At 42.3% G+C, this 20649-nt stretch overlaps 1 protein-coding gene and 1 non-coding gene across 4 annotated transcripts in view; both read right to left on the bottom strand.

The window, feature by feature from the left end:
* The window catches only part of IARS1 (isoleucyl-tRNA synthetase 1), a 69305-nt gene extending 51308 nt beyond the window's left edge, over positions 1–17997 (bottom strand). The window contains exons 1-6 of one of the 3 annotated variants that reach the window (XM_040449599.1): positions 17869–17997; positions 11456–11581; positions 10620–10776; positions 10251–10370; positions 7874–7956; positions 3373–3490 (exon numbers count right to left, since the gene is read on the bottom strand). In XM_040449599.1, the coding sequence (XP_040305533.1) occupies positions 3373–3490; positions 7874–7956; positions 10251–10370; positions 10620–10776; positions 11456–11574 (597 nt within the window). In that variant the 5' untranslated portion in view covers positions 11575–11581; positions 17869–17997. Of the gene's footprint in view, positions 1–3372; positions 3491–7873; positions 7957–10250; positions 10371–10619; positions 10777–11455; positions 11582–16564; positions 16678–17868 lie in introns of those variants that run through there. The other 2 variants (XM_040449600.1, XM_040449601.1) reach the window with 2 other exon arrangements.
* LOC121013816 (small nucleolar RNA SNORA84) lies at positions 13907–14038 on the bottom strand. The gene has a single exon (XR_005782942.1). It is a non-coding gene; the product is annotated as a small nucleolar RNA SNORA84 (small nucleolar RNA).
* Positions 17998–20649: the final 2652 nt, after the last annotated feature.

Raw genomic sequence — 20649 nt, 5'->3', positions numbered from 1 at the left:
TAGAATGGCCAAGACAAAAGACAGGACATGCTAAGTGCTGGCAAGAATGCTGTAGTACACGCTGGAGGAGTCGCTGGTACCTCTTAGAGTAGGAGGCGGCAAACCACAAGGCACAGGCCAAGTCTGCCTGTCACCTCTTACAACCCAAGGGCTAGGAATGGTTTTGACAGAGCTGAATACTTGTGGTGAGAGGCCATCCAGCCCACAAGGCCTAGAATACTATCTGGCACCTCACAGTTTGCCAACCCCCATACGAGAGCTGAATATAGTAGGTACAGCCTACGATTCAGCAATTCCACTCCTGGGTATGTAATCAACAGAAGAGATGTGTGTATATATGCTCCCCAAAGACAACCTCCAGAATGTTCACAGTAGCACTACTGTAACAGCCCCAAACTGGACATTACCTAAATGCTCACCAGTGGTACAATGGGTAAATTAAATAATGATCTACTACACACAACATAGATGTCTTTTCACAAACATAATCTTGAACAAGAGAGGCCAGACACAAAGAGATTGTAGTGCACAATTCATTCATATATAGTACAGTGTCTAAAACTTTAAAGATAAAAAAACAAATATTTTTCTACACCACAACGGTTTACCTTTTGGAACAGGCAGAAGTACACTCTCCTGTAATTCAGCTTGCTTCAGCACAATCTGCTCATCCCAAGAGAATGTACTTGTTTACTTACAGAAGAATACACCCTCTAAAAGTTCTAGGAGCTCACAAGCTATTATGGGGACCTAATATGTAGAAATCTAGAAGCCAAAGAAAACTCCAGCGTAAGTACACAAGGATTTATATTAGAAAATGTTCTTAGCAACATTGTTTGCTGCCATTAAAAAAAAAAGGGCTGGGGAGCTTGGGTGGCTCAGTCAGTTGAACGTCTCACTCTTGATCTTGGCTCAGGTTATGATCTCACAGTTCGTGGGATCAACCCCCACATCAGGCTCTGTGCTGACAGTGAGGAACCTACTTGGGATTCTCTCTCTCTCTCTCTCTCTCTCTCTCTCTCTCTCTCTGCCCCTCCCCCACTCACACTCGCTGTATCTCAAAATAAATAAACATTAAAGAAAAAGGGCTATACCCTTCAAAACAACTCAGATGTCTATCAAAAGGATTAATATCTTGCAATCTATTTGTTATATGAAACACTATACAGCAGTTACAAATTAACTTAAAGCTACATGTATCAAGATGAATCTTTAAAACTTAATGTTTCCAAAGAAAGTCAAGGTGCAGGGTAAGTACAGTGTATGAGATTAGAGATAAGCATAAGGATTGCCTGGGTGGCTCAGTCGGTTAGGTGACAGACTCTTGGTCTCAGCTCAGGTCATGATCTCGCACTTTGTGGGTTCGAGCCCCGCATTGGGCTCTGCACTAAGAGTGTGGAGCCTGCTTAGGATTCTTTCTCTCTCCCTCTCTCTTTCTACTCTGCTTGCATTCTGTCTCAATAAATAAATAAACTTAAAAATCTGAAAAAGAAAAAAGGTAAGCATAAGAATACTATATACTGTTTACGAATATTTAGGGAGATAGCAAAAGTATTAAAATATGTATGGAAAGAAACATCGAATTCAGCACAGTGGTTACCTATCAGGTTGTAAGAAGGAAATGGAAAAGAGAAAGGTGATGTAAATACATAAATTGTGGACCATTTATTTGCACAGAAACTACAACAAAAGATCCACAACTCCAAACATGAAGGACTGTTATAAACACAATACTGAGTGAGAAAAACCAGATACAAATGAATACCATCATAAAAAAAACCAGTGACCTCTCAATGACATACATGCTGAAGGACATAAACACAAGATGAAGTACCAATTTCTACAAAATACAGAGGATGTGGTCTAAATTAGACCATGGAGACATAATCAGCAAAACTCATTGTATGAAACTCTGCAAGATAAAACCTATTTCCTAAACAATAATTTGCAAGGGGGGGAAAAAGGGAAAAGAAAAGCGGAACGAAGAGCTGCAGATGAAAGCAGATCTAGAACACAACTACCACCACGTACAAACCTTCCTTAGGTCCTGATTCAAGACAAAACAAAAAGGAACAGAGAAAAAAAAAGACATGGTATTTGAGAGACAAACAGAAATATAAACACTGATGATATCCAGGTATTAGATCGTTAGGGTATTTCATATTCAGGATGACTGATTACTTTTGAAAGTGTGATAATGTTATTATGGTAATGTTAAAATAATAACCATTTCTTATGTCTTAAAGATACATAATGGATTGTTTATTGGTAAAATGATGTGTCTGAGATCTGCTTTGAAATAGGGCCTGGGAGAAGTGAGTGGAGTGTGTGCTGCTGGGGCAGGACTGGCCACAGCTAACAGGTACTGGGGATGTGTGACAGGCACATGGGAGTTAATTTCATTATTTTGTCTACTTTTGTGTGTGCTGGAAATTCTCCAAGCTAAATTATCTTTCAAAAGTAAGCAAACACAGCAATATGTTAAGGTTTGACAAAGTTATGCCTTTGATACCCAAGTGCTTAGTGTATTATTCTCTACATTTTTATGTGCTTAAAATATTTCATCTAAAAAATATGACACAACGTGAGCACTATCATAGGGTCTTTAGGAGATGACAGGACTCATCGTGGCCACCTCACAAGGATTTGCAAAGATCAAATGAGATGTGTGAAAGCATTCTGTAAGATAAAAAGTGCCTTTGAAATAAAGCTTTAATGACATAATTTTCAAACAAATTTATGTCCTTTAAAAGCAAAGAGGGTTAAAGCCTCAGAAAAGGAAACATCTCTTGAATACACACATGAGAACTGATACTTCACGTTTCAGAAGACTGCCTGCCTTTACGGTCTATCTAGACAAGGTAAAGCACGGAGTGTGCTCTGGTGACATTATACTCATCTAAACTCTCCCTTCGCAGCAGTGACAGCTGTTATTCTGTTCATCAGAAATAAAGTCATAATACTGTCAACCAATCACAAATCAGATTTGGTTCCAAATACTTTTAACAAATGAACAAATGCTACCAGGTCCCAGACGAGGCATCATCATGCCAACCAATAACTCTTCCAACATCAGTGACTGAAGGGAAAGAGGGAGAGGTGCACTGGTTAACCCAAGAGGCCCAAAAATATGGTCAAAACAAGAAGCTATCACATGAAGACACACAATTCACAAATCTCATGGGGGAAAATGCCTCATTTTTAATCTTAATAGAGCCTCAGTTTAGCAACTGGGAACATTCCCAGCACTCAGTAAGAAAAGGTCAAACTGATGGACTCCCCACGCTAACATTCCATGTGGGGACTGGTTACCGTGATCACAATGGTTAACCTCTGTGTGCATAAGTTAATGCCCAATGACATCACACTCACCTTGTAGTTCTGGTGAGACTCGAAGTTGGAGAGTGGAGTGTTGCATGCGGTGGAGAAGGGCATGACTTTCACACCTCTGTACACAAGGCCCTTATCATAGAGCTGTTTGAAGACCCACCTAGCAAGTAAACAGTTTTACAATAATTACCCAACCAAAATTCTGTCTCCCCAAACTCAAACATTTACACCAGTCTGTCTACAGAGTTTCTATCAGCCAGTCGAAATATCACGGTTCTCAACTGGGGACTAGCTGGTAAATTACAAGAGTAGTCTGAGACATTACGCAGCCATTAAAAGTGCTAGTATCCCGGGGCGCCTGGGTGGCACAGTCGGTTGAGCGTCCGACTTCAGCCAGGTCACAGTCTCGCGGTCCGTGAGCTCGAGCCCCACGTCGGGCTCTGGGCTGATGGCTCAGAGCCTGGAGCCTGTTTCCGATTCTGTGTCTCCCTCTCTCTCTGCCCCTCCCCCTTTCATGCTCTGTCTCTCTCTGTCCCAAAAATAAATAAACGTTGAAAAAAAAAATTAAAAAAAAAAAAAGTGCTAGTATCTGTTTACATGAAAAGATGTTCATGACTTGATGCTGAGTGGGAAAAGTGATACCATATTGTACAATGAGGTACTAGTTGTGTAAAACTATACATATCCATATACACACCTACATTTTTCAGATGCTGAAAAAGCAGACATTCACCAATATTTAACTACACTTGGGATTTCAGAGTATTTGCTTTTAATAGTTTTCTGGTATATTGCTTAAATTGTACCATCACGGATAGTTTTACAAAGCAATTTAAAAAGAATAAACCATTGGGATTAGGATATCTCTCCTACAGTTGGGCAAAAACTTTTATTAAACACTTACCCATGTTGTTTTAAGCCAAATGCACCAAAATGCTGAAATGTCATTGGTAACAGTTATTCCTGGGTCTCCTGTGGCAACTACTCACCACTTGGACGTCAGGATGCACTGGTGGGAACCCTTAATACTGCCTTTATGTATAGTTTTTATAATCCAATTCCTATGTGTTTACTATAATAAATGAGTTAAATTCTTTTTCATTTGCTGAAGTACATTTCTATGAAAAACTGCATATTTTTCATGGTACTGCTTGGCTTTAAATAAAAATTAAAAAGTGATGTTTTGTATCAAATTTCCCAAGTTTATTCATCTTTTTTATTGAGTCATAATTTACATGTAATATTATATTCAGACTTGATATTTATACACACTGCAAAATCACAGTAAATCCAGTTACCATCCACCGCTAAGGCTGCAACAATTTTATTTTTCTTATAAGAACTTTTAGTATTTATCATTTGGGCAACTTTTAAATATGCACTATAATATCACTGACGATAATCATCATGCTGTATGTTACATCTCTATGATTTATTTATTTTATAACTGGAAGTTTGTACCTCTTGACCCACTTTACACACCTTGCAACCCCTCTTCCCTCTGGCAACCACCATTTTGTTCTGTGTCTGTGAGTTTTGTTTTTCTAGATTCTACATCTAAGTGAAATCATATGGTATTTGTCTTTCTGACTTATGTCACTTAGCATAATACCCTCAAGGTCCTTCCATGTTGTCACAAATGGCAAGATTTACTCTTTTTTTTATGGTTGGGTAATATTCTATTTTTTATACACACACACACACACACACACACACACCTCACATCTTTTTTATCTCTTATCAATCAATGGACATGTAGGTTAACTCCATACCTTGGCTACTATAAATAATGTGATGAACATAAGGACACATATCTCTTTTGAATTAACATTTTTTCTTTCTTTCTTTCTTTCTTGGATACTCAGAAGTAGAATTGCTGCATCATGTGGTATTCTATTCTTATTTTTTGAGGACACTCCATACTGTTTTCCATTCTATCCATACCAATCTACATTTCCACAAACAATGCACGAAGATTCCCTTTTCTCCATATTTTGGCCGACATTTGTTATGTCTTGTCTTCTGGATACTAGCCATTCTGACAGGGATAAGGTCGTATCTCATTGTGGCTCTGATTTGTATTTTCCAGATGATGAGTGATGCTGAATATCTTTTCAGGTCTGTTGGCATCTGCATGTCTTCTTTGGGGAAAAAAATGTGTCTTCAGATCTTCTGCACATTTTTTTTCCTTTTTTTTTTTTAATGTTTATTTTTGAGACAGAGGGAGAAAGAGCGCAAGTGGGGGAGGGGCAGAGAGAGAGGAAGACACAGAATCCAAAACAGGCTCCAGGTTCCGAGCTGTCAGCACAGAGCCTGATGCGGGGCACAAACCCACGAACTGTGAGATCATGACCTGAGCCAGTCAGACGCTCAAATGACTGAGCCACCCAGGTGCCCCTGCACATTTTTAAATCAGACTTTCTTTTGCTCCTGAGTTGTAGGAGTTCTTTACATATTTTGGATATTAATCCCTTTACCAGATAAACAATTTATAAATATTTTCTCCCATTCAATTTTCTCCCATTCTTGTCATTTCATTTTGTTGATGGCTTTTTTTTTTTTCTAATGTTTACTTATTTTTGAGAGAGAGAGAGACAGAGCGTGAGCCAGGGAAGGGCAGAGATGGAGACAGAATTCAAAGCAGGCTCCAGGCTCTGAGCTGTCAGCACAGAGCCTGATGTGGGGCTTGAACCCACAAACTGTGAGATCATGACCTGAGCCAAAGTCAGACGCTTTGACTGAGGCAAACTGACTGAGACACCCAGGCGCCCTGATTGTTGATAGCTTCTTTTGCTGTGCAGAAACTCTTTAGTTTTATGTAACCCCATTTGTTGATTTTTGCTTTTGCTACCATTCTTTTGGAGTCATATCTAAAAAAAAAAAAATCATTGCTAAGACAGATGTCAAGGAGCTTACTGCCTGTTTTCCTCTAGGAATTTTATGGTTTCAGGTCTTACATTCAAATCTTTATTCCATTTGATTTAATTTTCGTGTATGATGTAAGACACCAGACTAGAAACATTCTTTTGCATCTGGCTTTCCAGCTTTCCCAGCACCATTTATTGAAGAGACTGTCCGTTCTCCACTGTGTATTCTTGGCTCCTTATTATTAGCCACCTTTAAGTGTTCAACAACCGTAATCCAGAGCATTAATAGACCTTTTTTTTTCAGGTGTTTAACACAAATCCTGGTTCTTAGATGCTTCTCTAATCATGAGAATTCTAGATGCTCGGTGACCAGGAAGGCCCCTCTCCAAAGCCTCCAGCCTGTCAGAGAAAACTTATAAGCTTCCAACTTTGGGTATACAGGCCTGGGGATGTGTCCACAGGGGCTTATCAGAGTCAGAGGGTCTGAAAACTGCCCCAAAGCATCTAGCTCTTCAAAGGCAAAGGACTTGGGCCAAGCATGTACAACAGATCTTGTCTAAGAGAAATGCAAGCAGGTAGACAGGAAGGCAGTAAGAGCCATGTGCGCCTACAATACAGCACAAAGAAAGTGCACTGTACAAAACAGCTTTGCAACTCACGGTCATTCTGTATAATTTAACAAAAGTTAAGACTTTCTCAAGGCCTGCAGTATGTACATAGAGCACTCTGCAATCATAATAATGGTGCTTTTTTGCCCATTAACGATATGCAATGATTCTTGTACTATCTATCCTGAGGTTCACCTAGTAAGACTTTGGCATCACAACAGTTGTTTTGTAACAGTGATAAAAAAAAAAAAAAAAAAAAGGAGCATTCATTTTGAAACAGCTATACAAGTGATTGCACTATACAACTTGTCTCAGTATAAAATTCAAAATACATAATCTCTTAAACTTCATTATTTAAAAAACAAAGACAAAAAAAAAACCACTTCTGCAACTTAATTTTCCCTAAATTTGGTACTAATTTGGCAAAAACCTTTAACTGACATTAGGCCATTTATATTCTTTACCTGATTAGCATGAACAATTATGTGTTCTGATGAAAAATACTAACGTATTTGCTTACAAATCGCTCTTCAAATTGCTGGAACCATTATATACCACAGAATATATGCATATCCTATTACTTTAGTAGAATCCAAAATTTACTGAATTTAAAAACAATCTGGGATGAGAGAGATAAACAGTTGGTGCACAGGATTTTTAGGGCAGTGAAAATCCTCTGTATGATTAATGGCTACAATGTCCACCAAGAGTAAACCCTAAACTACCAACTCTGGGTGATTATGATGATTATGATGTGTCAGTGTATGTTCATTAGTGGTAACAAATGTTATCACCTCTGGCGGGGACGTTGATAAAGGGGAGGCTGTGCATGTTTGGGGGCAGAGGGAATTCAGGAAATCTTTGTGCTTTCCTCTCAATTTTGCTGTGAACCTAAAAGTGCTCTAAAAAAATAAAATAAAATAATAAAGCTTTAAAAACAAAAACAAATCCATCCCAAAGATTTTAGATAAATAATTACAAATCTGAAAAACTGATTCATGGTACATAATCTCTCCACTAAGCAATAAACAGAATATTCATTATATTTACAATTTCAAATAAACCTACCAGACAGATTCCATGAATTGTGGGTACAGAGTTTTGTAGTCATTGTCAAAGTCAATCCATCGGCCAAGTCTGGTAACAGTAGACTAAAAATACGAACATTAGAGTTATTAGACAATGATATTTTTTACTGCACTTCAATGTTATATTTCTATCATCACCACGTCCAGTGGTTTTGGAAAAACAGAACAACCAATGTTTCAAGTAAATCTATGTAAGGTTAAGAACCAGTTTTCTTGACATTCATCCTATCTCCAGATGATATTATTTATAAATATTAATACTCTTTTATACAAGTCTACCCAAACTACCATTTGGCAAATACCTCAGGTGTAATTGCTGCTGGCAAGAATCATCAATGGACGCTAAAATTCCTAAGCAAAAGTATAAGAAACAGGATATTTGCAAGATCTCCCCACAGCATACCTAATTATAAAGGAAAAGTTACAAATTAACAACAGAAAAACCTGACCTGTATTACCTTAGTGAACAAAATTAATGTCACCAATGAGACATCATATCAGCATCACAGGCCTCCTGACAATGACAGACCGAGAAGGGCATGATGTCACCTCTGAGCATTCTTGTCAAAAATGTATACATAACCTAAACTTAATCATGGGAAAACATCAGACTTTGGGGGACTTTCTGCAAAATAATCAGTCTATACTCTTTAAAAGTGACAAGGCTGGGGTGCCTGTCTGGCTTAGTCGGTAGAGCATGCAACTCTTGATGCTGGGGTCATGAGTTGCAGCCCCACAGTGGGTATAGAGATTAAATACATAAATAAACTTTTAAAAGTTTTTTTTTTAAAAGTGACATGGTCATGAAAGACAAAGACAGAGGGAATCTTCCAGCTTAAGGAGAATAAGGAGGTATGACAACTAAAAGCAATGTGTATTCCTAGACAGGATCCTGGATCAGTAATAATTAATAGAACAACCAGTTAAATTTGAAAAAGGTCTATTATATTTTATCAGTGTTAATTTCTTGCTTTCGATAATTACATTATGATTATTGAAAGTGTTGGAATTTGAGAAGTAGCGAAGAGTATGAATTCTTCATAACTTTTTGCAATTTTTTGGTAAGTCTGAATTACTCAAAAATGAAATGTTAAAAACAATTTTTTTTAAGGTAAAGAAAGTTACATGCATATTATACTCATTAGATTTTTCCCTTCTGGCAACGAAGCAAGAAAGTTTGACTGAATAAAGTTAGGTTAAAAAAATGATTTTTAATAAAAAAAATTACAAAATTAAAAAACAGGGGTGCCTGGGCAGCTAATTCGGTTAAGCGTCCGACTCAGCTCAGGTCATGACCTCACGGTTCATGGGTTCAAGCCCTGTGTTAGGCTCTGTGCTGACATCTCAAAGCCTGGAGCCTACTTTGGATTCTGTGTCTCCCTCTGTCTCTTGCTCCTCCCTCCCTCAAGCTCTGTCTCTCTCTCAAAAACAAATACACATTAAAAAAAACTTAATTAAAAAGTAAAAAAGTTAGGGTAGGAGAAAACAGAGGAGCTTTAATTTTCAGGGTGATGAAATCAGATTTTATTAACCAATCAAGAGAAGCTACTCAAAATGCTGAGCAGGGAAGAGCACAATAGACCAATTAGGAGATGGTTACAGAAATGAAGGGGAGGGTGGGAGGGAGACCAGAGAGGGGCTGTAGGAATGAAATGACCAGACAAGAGACACTGAGCAAAAAAAACCTGACAGGGTTTGGCATCTGATTTGTTCACGAGCATCATGTGTGAAGCTCTGAAGATTGATATGGAATAGGGAATTCGGAACAAGAGCAAGTTTGAGAAGTCAAAGTGGTAAGATGGTGAGATGGAAAAAATACAAGTCAGACGTATTTTTAAGTTACACAGACCACTAGCTGGAGAGCCAGGGAGGAGGGGGAGCTGCTCCTCAGCCCTTGAGAAAGAATGAGAGAGGCAGGAACTCTTCTAGCCCTTCACAGGACTTACTAACAGAAGCAATGGTAGGATGGGAGTCAAATTAATGTAACAATGAGTCCAAATTTGCATTGTTTTTAACATCTGAATTTTTTTTACTGCAACATTCAAGTTAATCTATGCACTAGGACAGCCCAATTCCTGTCATACACAGTGAGCAGGTAGGAGATTAAATATGGAAGACCAATCGAGCACCCAGAAACCAGAAAAAAGAGGGCTCAGTTTAGGCTGACAGCTTAATAGGCTTGTACGTGGAAGCTAAATGCTTCTTTGGAAAGAACGATCAACCTTCTTATGTCACAACCTCACACAGCCATACTTTTGGATGCATCTCATAAAAAGCACAAAAGGAGCATAAACCATATTAACTCCCATTTAAAAATTAAAGTTTTTGTTCATTCTACTGAAAACAACCCAACATACCTTCCACTCAGTGGAATATCTCATCACAATTGCTCGGCACTGATTGTTATACTCTACGATCCCCATTTTGGCTACATCCTCTGGTCCTCTGATCCCCAGTGTCTTATCAATTTCATATTCCTGAAAATTTGTGACAAGATTATTAACATCCCTGCCTATGAAACAGATTCAAGTCAGCAACTGTAAAACATAAAACAGTTTTAAAAAAATACTAAGTCTCAAAAATCTACAGAGAAGATGAACTACAAATGGCACTGTAGAAACAAAGTACATTATAGGAAAAATTCATCATACTTGAACATATTATATGATGAAATCCAATGCTTGTTAAAAAATCAGAACATTATAAGGCTGGTGACTCAAACATACCACAGGTAAGCCGTGACAATCCCATCCAAACCTTCTGTCAACGTGAAACCCACTCTGGTGAGCATATCTGGTAACTATATCTTTAATTGTCCCTGCAAGTATATGTCCATAGTGAGGCAGTCCAGTTGCAAAAGGAGGCCCATCATAGAACGTAAATCTAACAGAGGTAATAAAAATGTATTGTTACTTTAAGATAGCAAAAATTTAGGACATTTTTGTATAGATAGGTCCTATCACAATAGAATCCTCAGGGAGAAGAAAAGCACCAAGACCAGAAAATTCACAGACATACATGGTTAGAGATTTACTGCAAGTCCTGCCTTCATAAAAACTAGTTACGGTGGAGCTGAGTGACCTCCATCAGACTATCCACACTTCGTTTATTAGCCATGACATAAGGCAGGTCATTCATCCCGATCCTGATTTACCTCATCAGTAAAACAGGGCAACATCTATCGCATAAAGTTTTTGAATACAGTAGACAGACGATGAAAACAGTAAAGAAAGGACTGGTTTTCAGGTGAATGGGGACTAGAGGCAGGGAATTCTCCAACAGGAAGCTAAGACTAAGTGTTTAAATGAAGGTGGTAATAATGAGAAAAGTGGAAAGGAAGACGGTGACACATAAACTCTATTTAGAAAACCTCTTAAAGAAACGGAATCTACCCTGATATTTAAAAACTCATCCACTCAGTGTGTACCTACTGCTGAAAGCACCCACTATATACAGAGCTAGGAGACTGGAACACAAAGATGAATGAAGAGTTTCTGCTTTCATGGAACTCAGTCTAAAAAAGTGACTACTCTTAAGGACTCTACCAAAGAAATTCACATACTTTGGCTTGTGTTTTGACTGCTTTAAGCATTCCTGAAAACAATTAAATTCGGACCAGAACTGCAAGATTTTTTCTTCTTCAGCAGGAAAATTGATGTTTTCTGGAACTTGCTGAACCATTTTGTTGCTGCAAGAGAAATTAAAATTTTTTTTCTCAACAGAGAATTCTAGGAAAAAGAGTAGCATATATTAAAATATATATACATATTACTATTCACCACACTCCATGACACTTAAAAAAACATTATAGCTTTCTAAAATTAAAGTTCACCCTTTTAAAGTATACAATTCAGTGGTCTGTAGCATATTCACAGGTTGTGCAACCATCAGCATGTCTAATTCCAGAACAACTTCATTACCACCCGCCCCTTGCAAAAACCTGTAGACGTTAGTAGTCACTCTCCATTCCCTCCTTCTCAGCCCCTTGGCAACCATTAACCTGCTTCCTGTCCTATGAGTTTTCCTATGCAGGACATTTCATATAAATGGAATCATATATCTGGCTTCTGAGAATTGTGTTTTTTTTTTTTTAAATGTTTATTTATTTTTGAGACAGAGGCAGAGCATGAATGGAGGAGGGTCAGAGAGAGAGGGAGACACAGCACCCAAAACAGGCTCCAGGCTCTGAACTGTCAGCACAGAGCCTGACACAGGGCTTGAACCCACGGACCACGAGATAATAACCTGAGCCAAAGTCGGACGCTTAACCAACTGAGCCACCCAGGCACCCCCTGAGAATTGTTTTCAAAGTTCACCCATGCTGTAACACATCTTCAAACTTCATTACTTTTGATGGCTGAGTAAATATTTCATTGTATCGGTATGTCACAGTTTATCCATTCATTAATTCATGGACATTAGGGATGTTTCCAATTTTTGGCTAATATGAGCAATCCTGCTATGAACATTCATCTGTAAGTTATCATGTGGGCATATGTTTTCAGTTCTCTTGGGTAAATATATCCAGTAGTAGAATTGTTGGATCATATGGTAACTGTGTTTAACTTCTGGGAAACTACCAAAAAGTTTCTAAAGCTGCTGCCTCATTTTATGTTCTCCCAGGAGTGAATAAGTATTCCAGGTTTTCTACATCCTCACTCCTTATTGTCCATTTTTGGATCATAGGAAATCCTAATGGACATGAAGTAGTATCTCATTATGGGTTTGATTTGCATTTCCCTAACGATTAGTTGAGCACATTTTCATGTGCTTATGGGCAATATTTGTATCTTATTTGGAGAAATTTCCATTCATCCTTTGTCCAATATTTAAGATGAGTTCTTTTAATTGTTGAGCTCTAAGAGTTCTTTATATATTTTAGATACAAGTCCCTTATTATAGAATCTGCAAATATCTTCTTCACCCTGGGGGTTGTCTTTTTATATTCTTCATGTTAGTTGCTAAAGCACAAACACTTTTAAAATGTTTAAAAATGTTATTTACTGTGTGAGTGAGAGAGAGAGAGAGAGAGAGAGAGAGAGAGAGAGAGAGAGCGCAGAGAGAAAGGGAGACAGAGAATCCCAAGCAGGCTCTGCACTACTCGGGGCTTGAACTCAAACCATGAGATGCTGACCTGAGCTGAGATCAAGAGTCAGACACTTAACCAACTGAGCCACCCAGGTGTCCCCATTTATTTTTAAAAAATATTTATTTATTTTGAGAGTGAGCGCATGTGGGAGAGGGACAGAGGGGGAGGGAGAGAATCCCAACCATCAGAGACTGATGCGGGGCTGAGGGACCATCACATCATGACCTGAGCCAAAATCAAGAGTGGGACGCTTAAGTGACTGTGCCACCTAGGTGTCCCTCATTTATTTTTGAGATGCAATGCTGTGTTTGAGTTTTATATAGGAAAAAAATAAGGAAAGAACAGGTGGGCCATTTAATGAATCCAAGCATCCATTTCTGATGAGGTGTGCCATTAAATGGTATTAAATCGAAGTTGGATGGCAGTTTGGATCTTTGGATCTTGTTACTAGTCTGGCCTTTCATGGATAGAAAGGGTGTCTGTGCACTTCTTGATTTATTAGGGGTCCTGCTGGTTCAGGACTACCTTATTAGAGGCCAACTGAAACTTAAGGGGTTACATTTGAAGATTAACAGATGTCTAGCCAACACATTAATTTCTGTCACTTCTAATGCTCCTCAAGGCTGCTTCTATAATCACCAGCATCTATGGGAGCTGAATACGGCCGACTTGCCTGCCCCACCTTGGTGGGAGGAGTCGGAACTTGCATTTTAACAAGATCCCAGGGGATTAACCTGCACATCAAAGTTTGAGTCACTACTCTTGAACTGTTTTAACCATTATTCAGGAATATCTATCTGAAGTTTTTTATTTTATTTTTTTGAGAAAATAATATTTAAGCTTCCTGTGAAAATGCTCCTAACTTTTATAAAACTTTCTTGGGAGCTTCGACTCAAGGTAATGGCACTGGTTAGCCACGAAGAGCCATGTATCAGTGACCGGGCTATGGTGGCTGCTGAGGAGAAACAGCCCCCATGCATAAATCACAGGATTGCTGTGGCCCCTCACATCCACTGGAGAGCTGTACCTGCAAACAGCATCCAGTAACCACAGGGCCTGGGGTGTGGGGAGCAGAAAGAGGAGGGGAGATTCAACACCAGGTCATGCTAAGGGAAGGAATATCCTCTTCCTCTCTCTGACCATATAACCCTTGCCCTCCAATCTTCTGTATTCCAGACTCTCTCAGACCTCTTTAGTGGCAACTTCCTGTTCAGAAACGTCTATATACCCTCCTTGACTTTTACTGATGTTTACTTCAATAGATCTTAGAAATGCACACAAAAAAATTTTTGTTTAAAATAAACATCATGCTCTTCCTTGCCACGCCTGCTCCAGTCTTTAATTCGAATGCACGAGTAGTCCCACTGTTCCCTCCGGCTACCTGAATATTTTTTAATTTTTTTTTATTTTTTAAAGTTTACATCCAAATTAGTTAGCATATAGTGCAACAATGATTTCAGGAGTAGATTCCTTAATGCCCCTGACCCATTTAGCCCATCCCCCTCCCACAACCCCTCCAGTAACCCTCAGTTTGTTCTCCAAATTTATGAGTCTCTTCTGTTTTGTCCCCCTCTCTGTTTTTATATTATTTTTGTTTCCCTTCCCTTCTGTTCATCTGTTTTGTCTCTTAAAGTCCTCATATGAGTGAAGTCATATGGTTTTTGTCTTTCTCTGACTAATTTCACTTAGCATAATACCCTCCAGTTCCATCCACGTAGTTGCAAATGGCAAGATTTCATTCTTTTTGACTGCCGAGTAATACTCCATTTTGTGTGTGTGTGTGTGTGTGTGTGTGTGTGTGTGTAGCACATCTTCTTTATCCATTCATCCATTGATGGACATTTGGGCTCTTGCCATACTTTGGCTCTTGTTGATAGTGCTGCCATAAACATGGGGGTGCACGTGTCCCTTCGAAACAGCACACCTGTATCCTGTGGATAAATGCCTAGTAGTGCAATTGCTGGGTCGTAGCGTAGTTCTATTTTTAGTTTTTTGAGGAACCTCCATCCTGTTTTCCAGAGTGGCTGCACCAGTGTGCATTCCCATCACTACCTGAAATTTCTAAGTCCCCCACTTGATAGGACCACATAATCTCCACATCCAACTGGCCACCAAAGTTCTGTGAATCAGACCTCTAAGTCTATTTCTGTTCTTTTTTCTGTCTTCCCAGGTCTTCACAGTATGTTACTAAAGTCAAATTTAATTCCAGAGGTGTGTCTAACTCTGGCCCTTTCTCAGTTTGGTCATATCCTATTAATGTATACCCCAGATATACTTACACAAATGTACAAAATATGTACAAAAATATTAACTGAAGCACTGTTCCCATAAATCCCTGAAAACAATTTAAATACCCATGAGTAATTAAGTGACTAAATTATGGTACATCACTACCAAGCAGGTGTTAAAAATAATCATATTTTGGGGCACCCCCGTGTCTCAGTCACTTGAGCATCTGACTTTGGCTCAAGTCAGGATGTCACAGTTTTTGAGTTCGGGTCCCCCATCAGGCTCGCTGCTTCAGATCCTCTGTTCCCCCTCTCTCCGCCCCTCCTCCTCCTCTCACTCTCTCTCAAAAATAAACATTCAGGGGCGCCTGGGTGGCGAAGTCGGTTAAGCGTCCGACTTCGGCCAGGTCACGATCTCGCGGTCCGTGAGTTCGAGCCCCGCGTCGGGCTCTGGGCTGATGGCTCAGAGCCTGGAGCCTGTTTCCGATTCTGTGTCTCCCTCTCTCTCTGCCCCTCCCCCGTTCATGCTCTGTCTCTCTCTGTTCCAAAAATAAATAAACGTTGAAAAAAAAAATAAACATTCAAAAAAGTAATCATAACATACCAAATACTGCCAAATGTTGAGAAACAAAGCAAATCACCATTCTAGTAATTTATACTATGTACATCAGCATTTTCAAGAGACTTAAAAATATACACATGTAAATAAAGTCTATGTGGAAGTAACTCTGTATTCGAATTTAGAAGGCTGCCCACCAAACTAACCTACAGCCACCATCGAGGAGTAGGGTTAGGAGGGGGAAGGCATGAAAGAACACTTTTCTATTTATTACTTCCTCCCACTTTTTTGGTGTGTATTAACTTTATCACAAAAACGTTGAAAATAAAGAGAAAAATAAACACTGTACCTGACATACCACCTTCCTAAGGAAGAAGCTCTGAAAATACCACTTTCGTATTAACCTTAAATCCAATGACTCCCCCCCCACCAATATTCCGTGCAGACTTTTCAAGGGGGCAGTGCAGGCCACCTTCCCCCGAAATGCCACCTCTCCTCCTGACTTTCCCTTTTACACAGAGCCTCCCGGACACGGCTTTCCTGCTACTCTGTCCGCAGCCTCCAGCACCGCTTACTAAGTAATGTGCTTTCCTCTCGAAGGCGCTCACCGACCCCCCCCCCACCTGTTCCCACACATGTGCCGCCTGTAGACGCGTCTCCCGGTCCCTGTTCACACACATGTGCCACCTGCAGACCCATCTCCCCGACCCTGTTCCCGTGACCTCGCACGTGGGACGCGCTCCGACCCGTCCGTCTGAAGCAATCACGCGGTCCTCATCCTCAGTCTCCACCCATCTGCCTTTTCAGTCGGCCCTCCAGCACGCGACGACAGTCGTGGCGCCACCGCTGGGTTTGTGAGCTATGAGAAAAGTGACTCGACCTCACACCTCCAGCGTGTCACCTGAAAAGTACAGGTCACAAACCGCACAACGCTAACTTAACACCCACTGGAATACTGGATATCACACGTCCGCTTTGTGAGCTACTATTACTTCCTGCCCGCAAATCCCATCCCACCGTCCCTGCCAGTCGGCGTCACTCTATCGGCTCCCTTCGCTTCCCTGTGCTCCACTCTTCAATCACTTACACAGAGAACATGCTGTCCGCCATTTTACCGATACTTTGCAAAACTTAAGACGCTACTAGAAATCCTCAATTACTTTGCCTCCGGTTTCATCCCTCCTCATCCTCCTGCAAAACCTGAAGGCTAAAACCAGCCCTCACCCGCATCCCCTAATAAAAACCCAGTTCCCTCCGGCCTCGGTTCCAGCACCACTTCCTTCGAGAAGCGAACCACGAACTCCTCAGACTGGAGGCCGGTCCCCTCGCACCTGTCCCTCACGCAGGAACCGCAGGGACCCACCCCCCGAAGGAGCACGCACTTTCGGACTGTACCGTACACTCCGGACTCGCTCCCCTCCGGCTCCTGCTCACCCTCAGGGCTGCAAACCCACCGCAGCTGCTCACGCTCCCCTTCTCGCCGCTACAGACCCCACGGAAAACGGTCTTCCTCTCCCCGCTCCCAGGGGCACCGGGCACTACCAGACTGCAGGACGCCGTGCTTACTCCCCTCGAGCCCCAGGGCCCTGGCAGCAAACTCTCCTCCCCGCGGGCCTACGACCGCCCCGCTCCTCACGTCGTCTCGCCCACCCCCCGAATTTCCCCAGCCGACTACCACACCAACTTCTCGCAACCACCCCACGGGACCAGCAGGCTAGGCGGGGGCACCCGGGCGACCCCGCGGGCAGGCCGGTGGGCAGGGGAGAGAGACGAATAAGCCGGGGTGACCCCGCGGGCGATGACGGCGGGGAGGAGTACCCTGAGGCGACCCCGCAAGCAGGACAGGGGTACCTGGGGCGACCCCGCAAGGTAGAGCGACGGTACTCTGGGCGACCCCGTGGGTAAGACGGGGATACCTGGGGCGACCCCACAAGCAGGATGGGCGGGGGAGGGGTGCGAATGGGAAGGTAACCAGGGTCGATCCCACGGGCAGAGCGCGGTACGTGGAGTGACCCCGCGGGCAGGACGACGGTACCCTGGGCAAACCCGCAGGTAGGGCGGGGTAACCTGGGGCGACCCTGCGGGCAGGGCGGGGGTACCTGAAGGGCCCGCGAGCAGGCACGCCACGGAAAGAGCCGCGTCCACGCCGCAGCCCGGCGTCCAGAGGTGATGCAACGCTCTGACAGCGCCGGTCTACACCGGCCAATTAGCTCGCGCCGCCCGACACCCACTAACAAGTAGGACGCCGATTGGCCGCGCGGGCCCCGACCACGCCCACTCGGGCGTGCGCGGCGTGCGCGCTGGGGAGGCGGCTGCGCGACCCCGCACAATGGAAGCCTCCAGCCCCTTGGGTCACTGTGGTGGTTGCACCCTGATGGTGGGGCCCGGGGTTGGGACAGGGGGCAGCGAGGGGGGACTGATGTTGTGCCTGGTGACCGCGCGTCTTACACAGGTGTACCCGCTTGTCACGGTTCAGCTGGGTGTGCGCGGGACGCCTGTGCATTTCCCCACTCGCAATTCGGGCGCGGTGACGGCGGCCTCGGGGCCTTGTCGCTGGGGACCCCCGCGGGAGCCAGTGTCGTGGAGGGTGACCGCCGCAGGAGTCCGTGTCTTGGACACCCGCGCCAGGTCACCCCGGGGCTGGCGAGACTGCAGTCCCGGGCCCCACGCCAGGCTCGCTGACACGTACACTGGATGCGGGGCCCGGGGTGTGCATTTACCCTGGGCCCGACGCTGACGCCTCCGGGTACCCGGATTCCTGCCTGCCCAGGTCGTATCTGGGAGCGGCTGAAGTGTCGGCGGTCAGGGGGACCTCAAGGAGCCCGCCCCTGCGTGCGCCTTTTCCAGAGTTCTGGCTTCAGTGCAGAAGTTGTGCTAAACGGGCACAGGGAAACAGGTCGCAAAACAAGGGTGGAAATGCTTGGTAACCCGCTTTAAATTTAGTACTGTGTTAACGTTTCCTGTAATGAAAACAAAGCTTACTTGCGTTGTCATCTGCTCACTTATAATGTATTATCACTGCTGTGGGTCTGCCTGGCACGTTCTGGATCCGCTGGTTAAAAACCAAAGGGAGTGTGGAGCCATGCAAAGGGCAGCAGACAGCAGGCTTTGGCACCAGAGGCTGTGAAGGGAATTTTAGGCCTTACAAATTCAGACTAATTCTGTATGTAACTGCTTATTGTCTCCATTAGAAGAATAAAAGAAAAAAAAAAAGATCTGGCTGAGACTGTATAGAAAGCATGGTAAGTTTAAGAACATTTTGATAGTTTGTGTAAACATTTATTTAGTAGTCTACTTATCATCTAAAAGTGTCATGGACTAGAGTAAGGGGGTTTAATTTCCTTGCTGAAAGGGTTAACTCCAGTCAGTAACTCCGGTTACTCCAGTAACTACTCCAGTAAGGTGCTTCCTCAGCTTATTAACTACAAGTATTTGGAACCTGTGTTTTGCATGTGCCGAGTTGCTACCTTGTCTGTTGAGATTAGAGCCAGAAAGAAGGCTTCCAGATAAATGTGTCCAGGAAAAAAGGTGGGGTGACACGTTTGATTATTTAAATCTTGGATTGAGAAAACATCTTATGGTACTGTTGGAAGGTATAAGACTGAAAGTCTTAGTCTTCCTAGTTCGACTACAAAGAAGTTGAACAAGTAGAAAAAAAGATTGTAGAAAAACAAATTATACTACTTGGATCAGAGTTGAATCCTCACTTGTTAGAGCAGAAGTCAATGCATAGTGTCTAACACTGAAAACCAAGAAATAATAGCATCAGCATGTTGGAGATACGGAGGTAAGTATCAGGGCACGTAAAATTGTTGACAGTGTTTGTATCTTGGGAGCAGGAATTAGGGGGAGGTAAGGCTACTTGATGTCACTTATTTGTCTGCTTTGAAGATGGAGGGTGTGACACACTTAAGTATGGCCAAATTCTTTGACACTTCTTCCACTGAGGGGTGATGGCCTACATCCCCTCTCTTTGGTTCTATCTGGGCTCTGTGTATGTTTGACCTGTAGAATATAGTGGAAATGACTGATCCAGTTTCTGGACTATGCTGTAAGAGACTGGCAGCATCTGCTTCTGAAATCTCGATGCCATGCTGTGAGGAGGCCCAGGGACAGGCACTGAGTGAGTGGGGCCATCTTGGAAGTGGATCCTCTGGTCCCAGCTGAGCCATCCCAGTGACACTACATGGAGTAGAGATGAGCAGTCCCCACAGAGTCCTGACCCAATTGCTAATTTGTGAGCAAAATAAATTTTACTGGGATGGCTTGTTATGTAGCAGTGAGAAAGTATAAATGTAATCTGCATCAAGAGAAGGTGACATTTAGATTATTTATCCTGCTGTGTGGTGGTTTTTCTATTCTCCATCAGGTGTGAACTGTCAGAAACACAGGAATCCCAAATGACTCTTCAGCTGCTTAGTTCTTTGGACCCTGTTTATTCAGAAATATATGTACTAAGCACCCACCGAATGCTACACACAGTTCTAGGCAGTGGGGATATAATGGTCAATAAACCACATGACATCCCAGCCCTCTAGAGTTTATATTTGGTCAAGATGTAAATTAATAAATACTTAATTTCAGATACACGTTGTGGCTCAAGGACAATCCCTGGGGATGATCTATATAACAGTTTTGAACAGAGCCCAGTTTGATAGGAGGCTTGAATCATAACCAGGTTGATTTAATGAGATATTAAATCTGCTTCCCTATCTGGACTTGAGAGTCCTGATGGCTAACTTGGATTTTTCATAAGACTCTGGTCAAACCAGAGTTTTGGGATTGATGGGTTGCCTCTATTAATTCTCAGAGGCCAAGGACAGGAAAACTCTATTTGGCACCCTTTCCTGGTCCTCAGAGAACTCTCCTATGATGCTTAT

This window comes from Herpailurus yagouaroundi, unplaced genomic scaffold (assembly GCF_014898765.1).
Source record: "Herpailurus yagouaroundi ecotype Mexico unplaced genomic scaffold, PumYag 199, whole genome shotgun sequence".
NCBI lineage: Eukaryota > Metazoa > Chordata > Mammalia > Carnivora > Felidae > Herpailurus > Herpailurus yagouaroundi.
The sequence above is the reverse complement of the archived record's forward strand: the minus strand, read 5'-3'. Positions and strand labels throughout refer to the sequence as shown.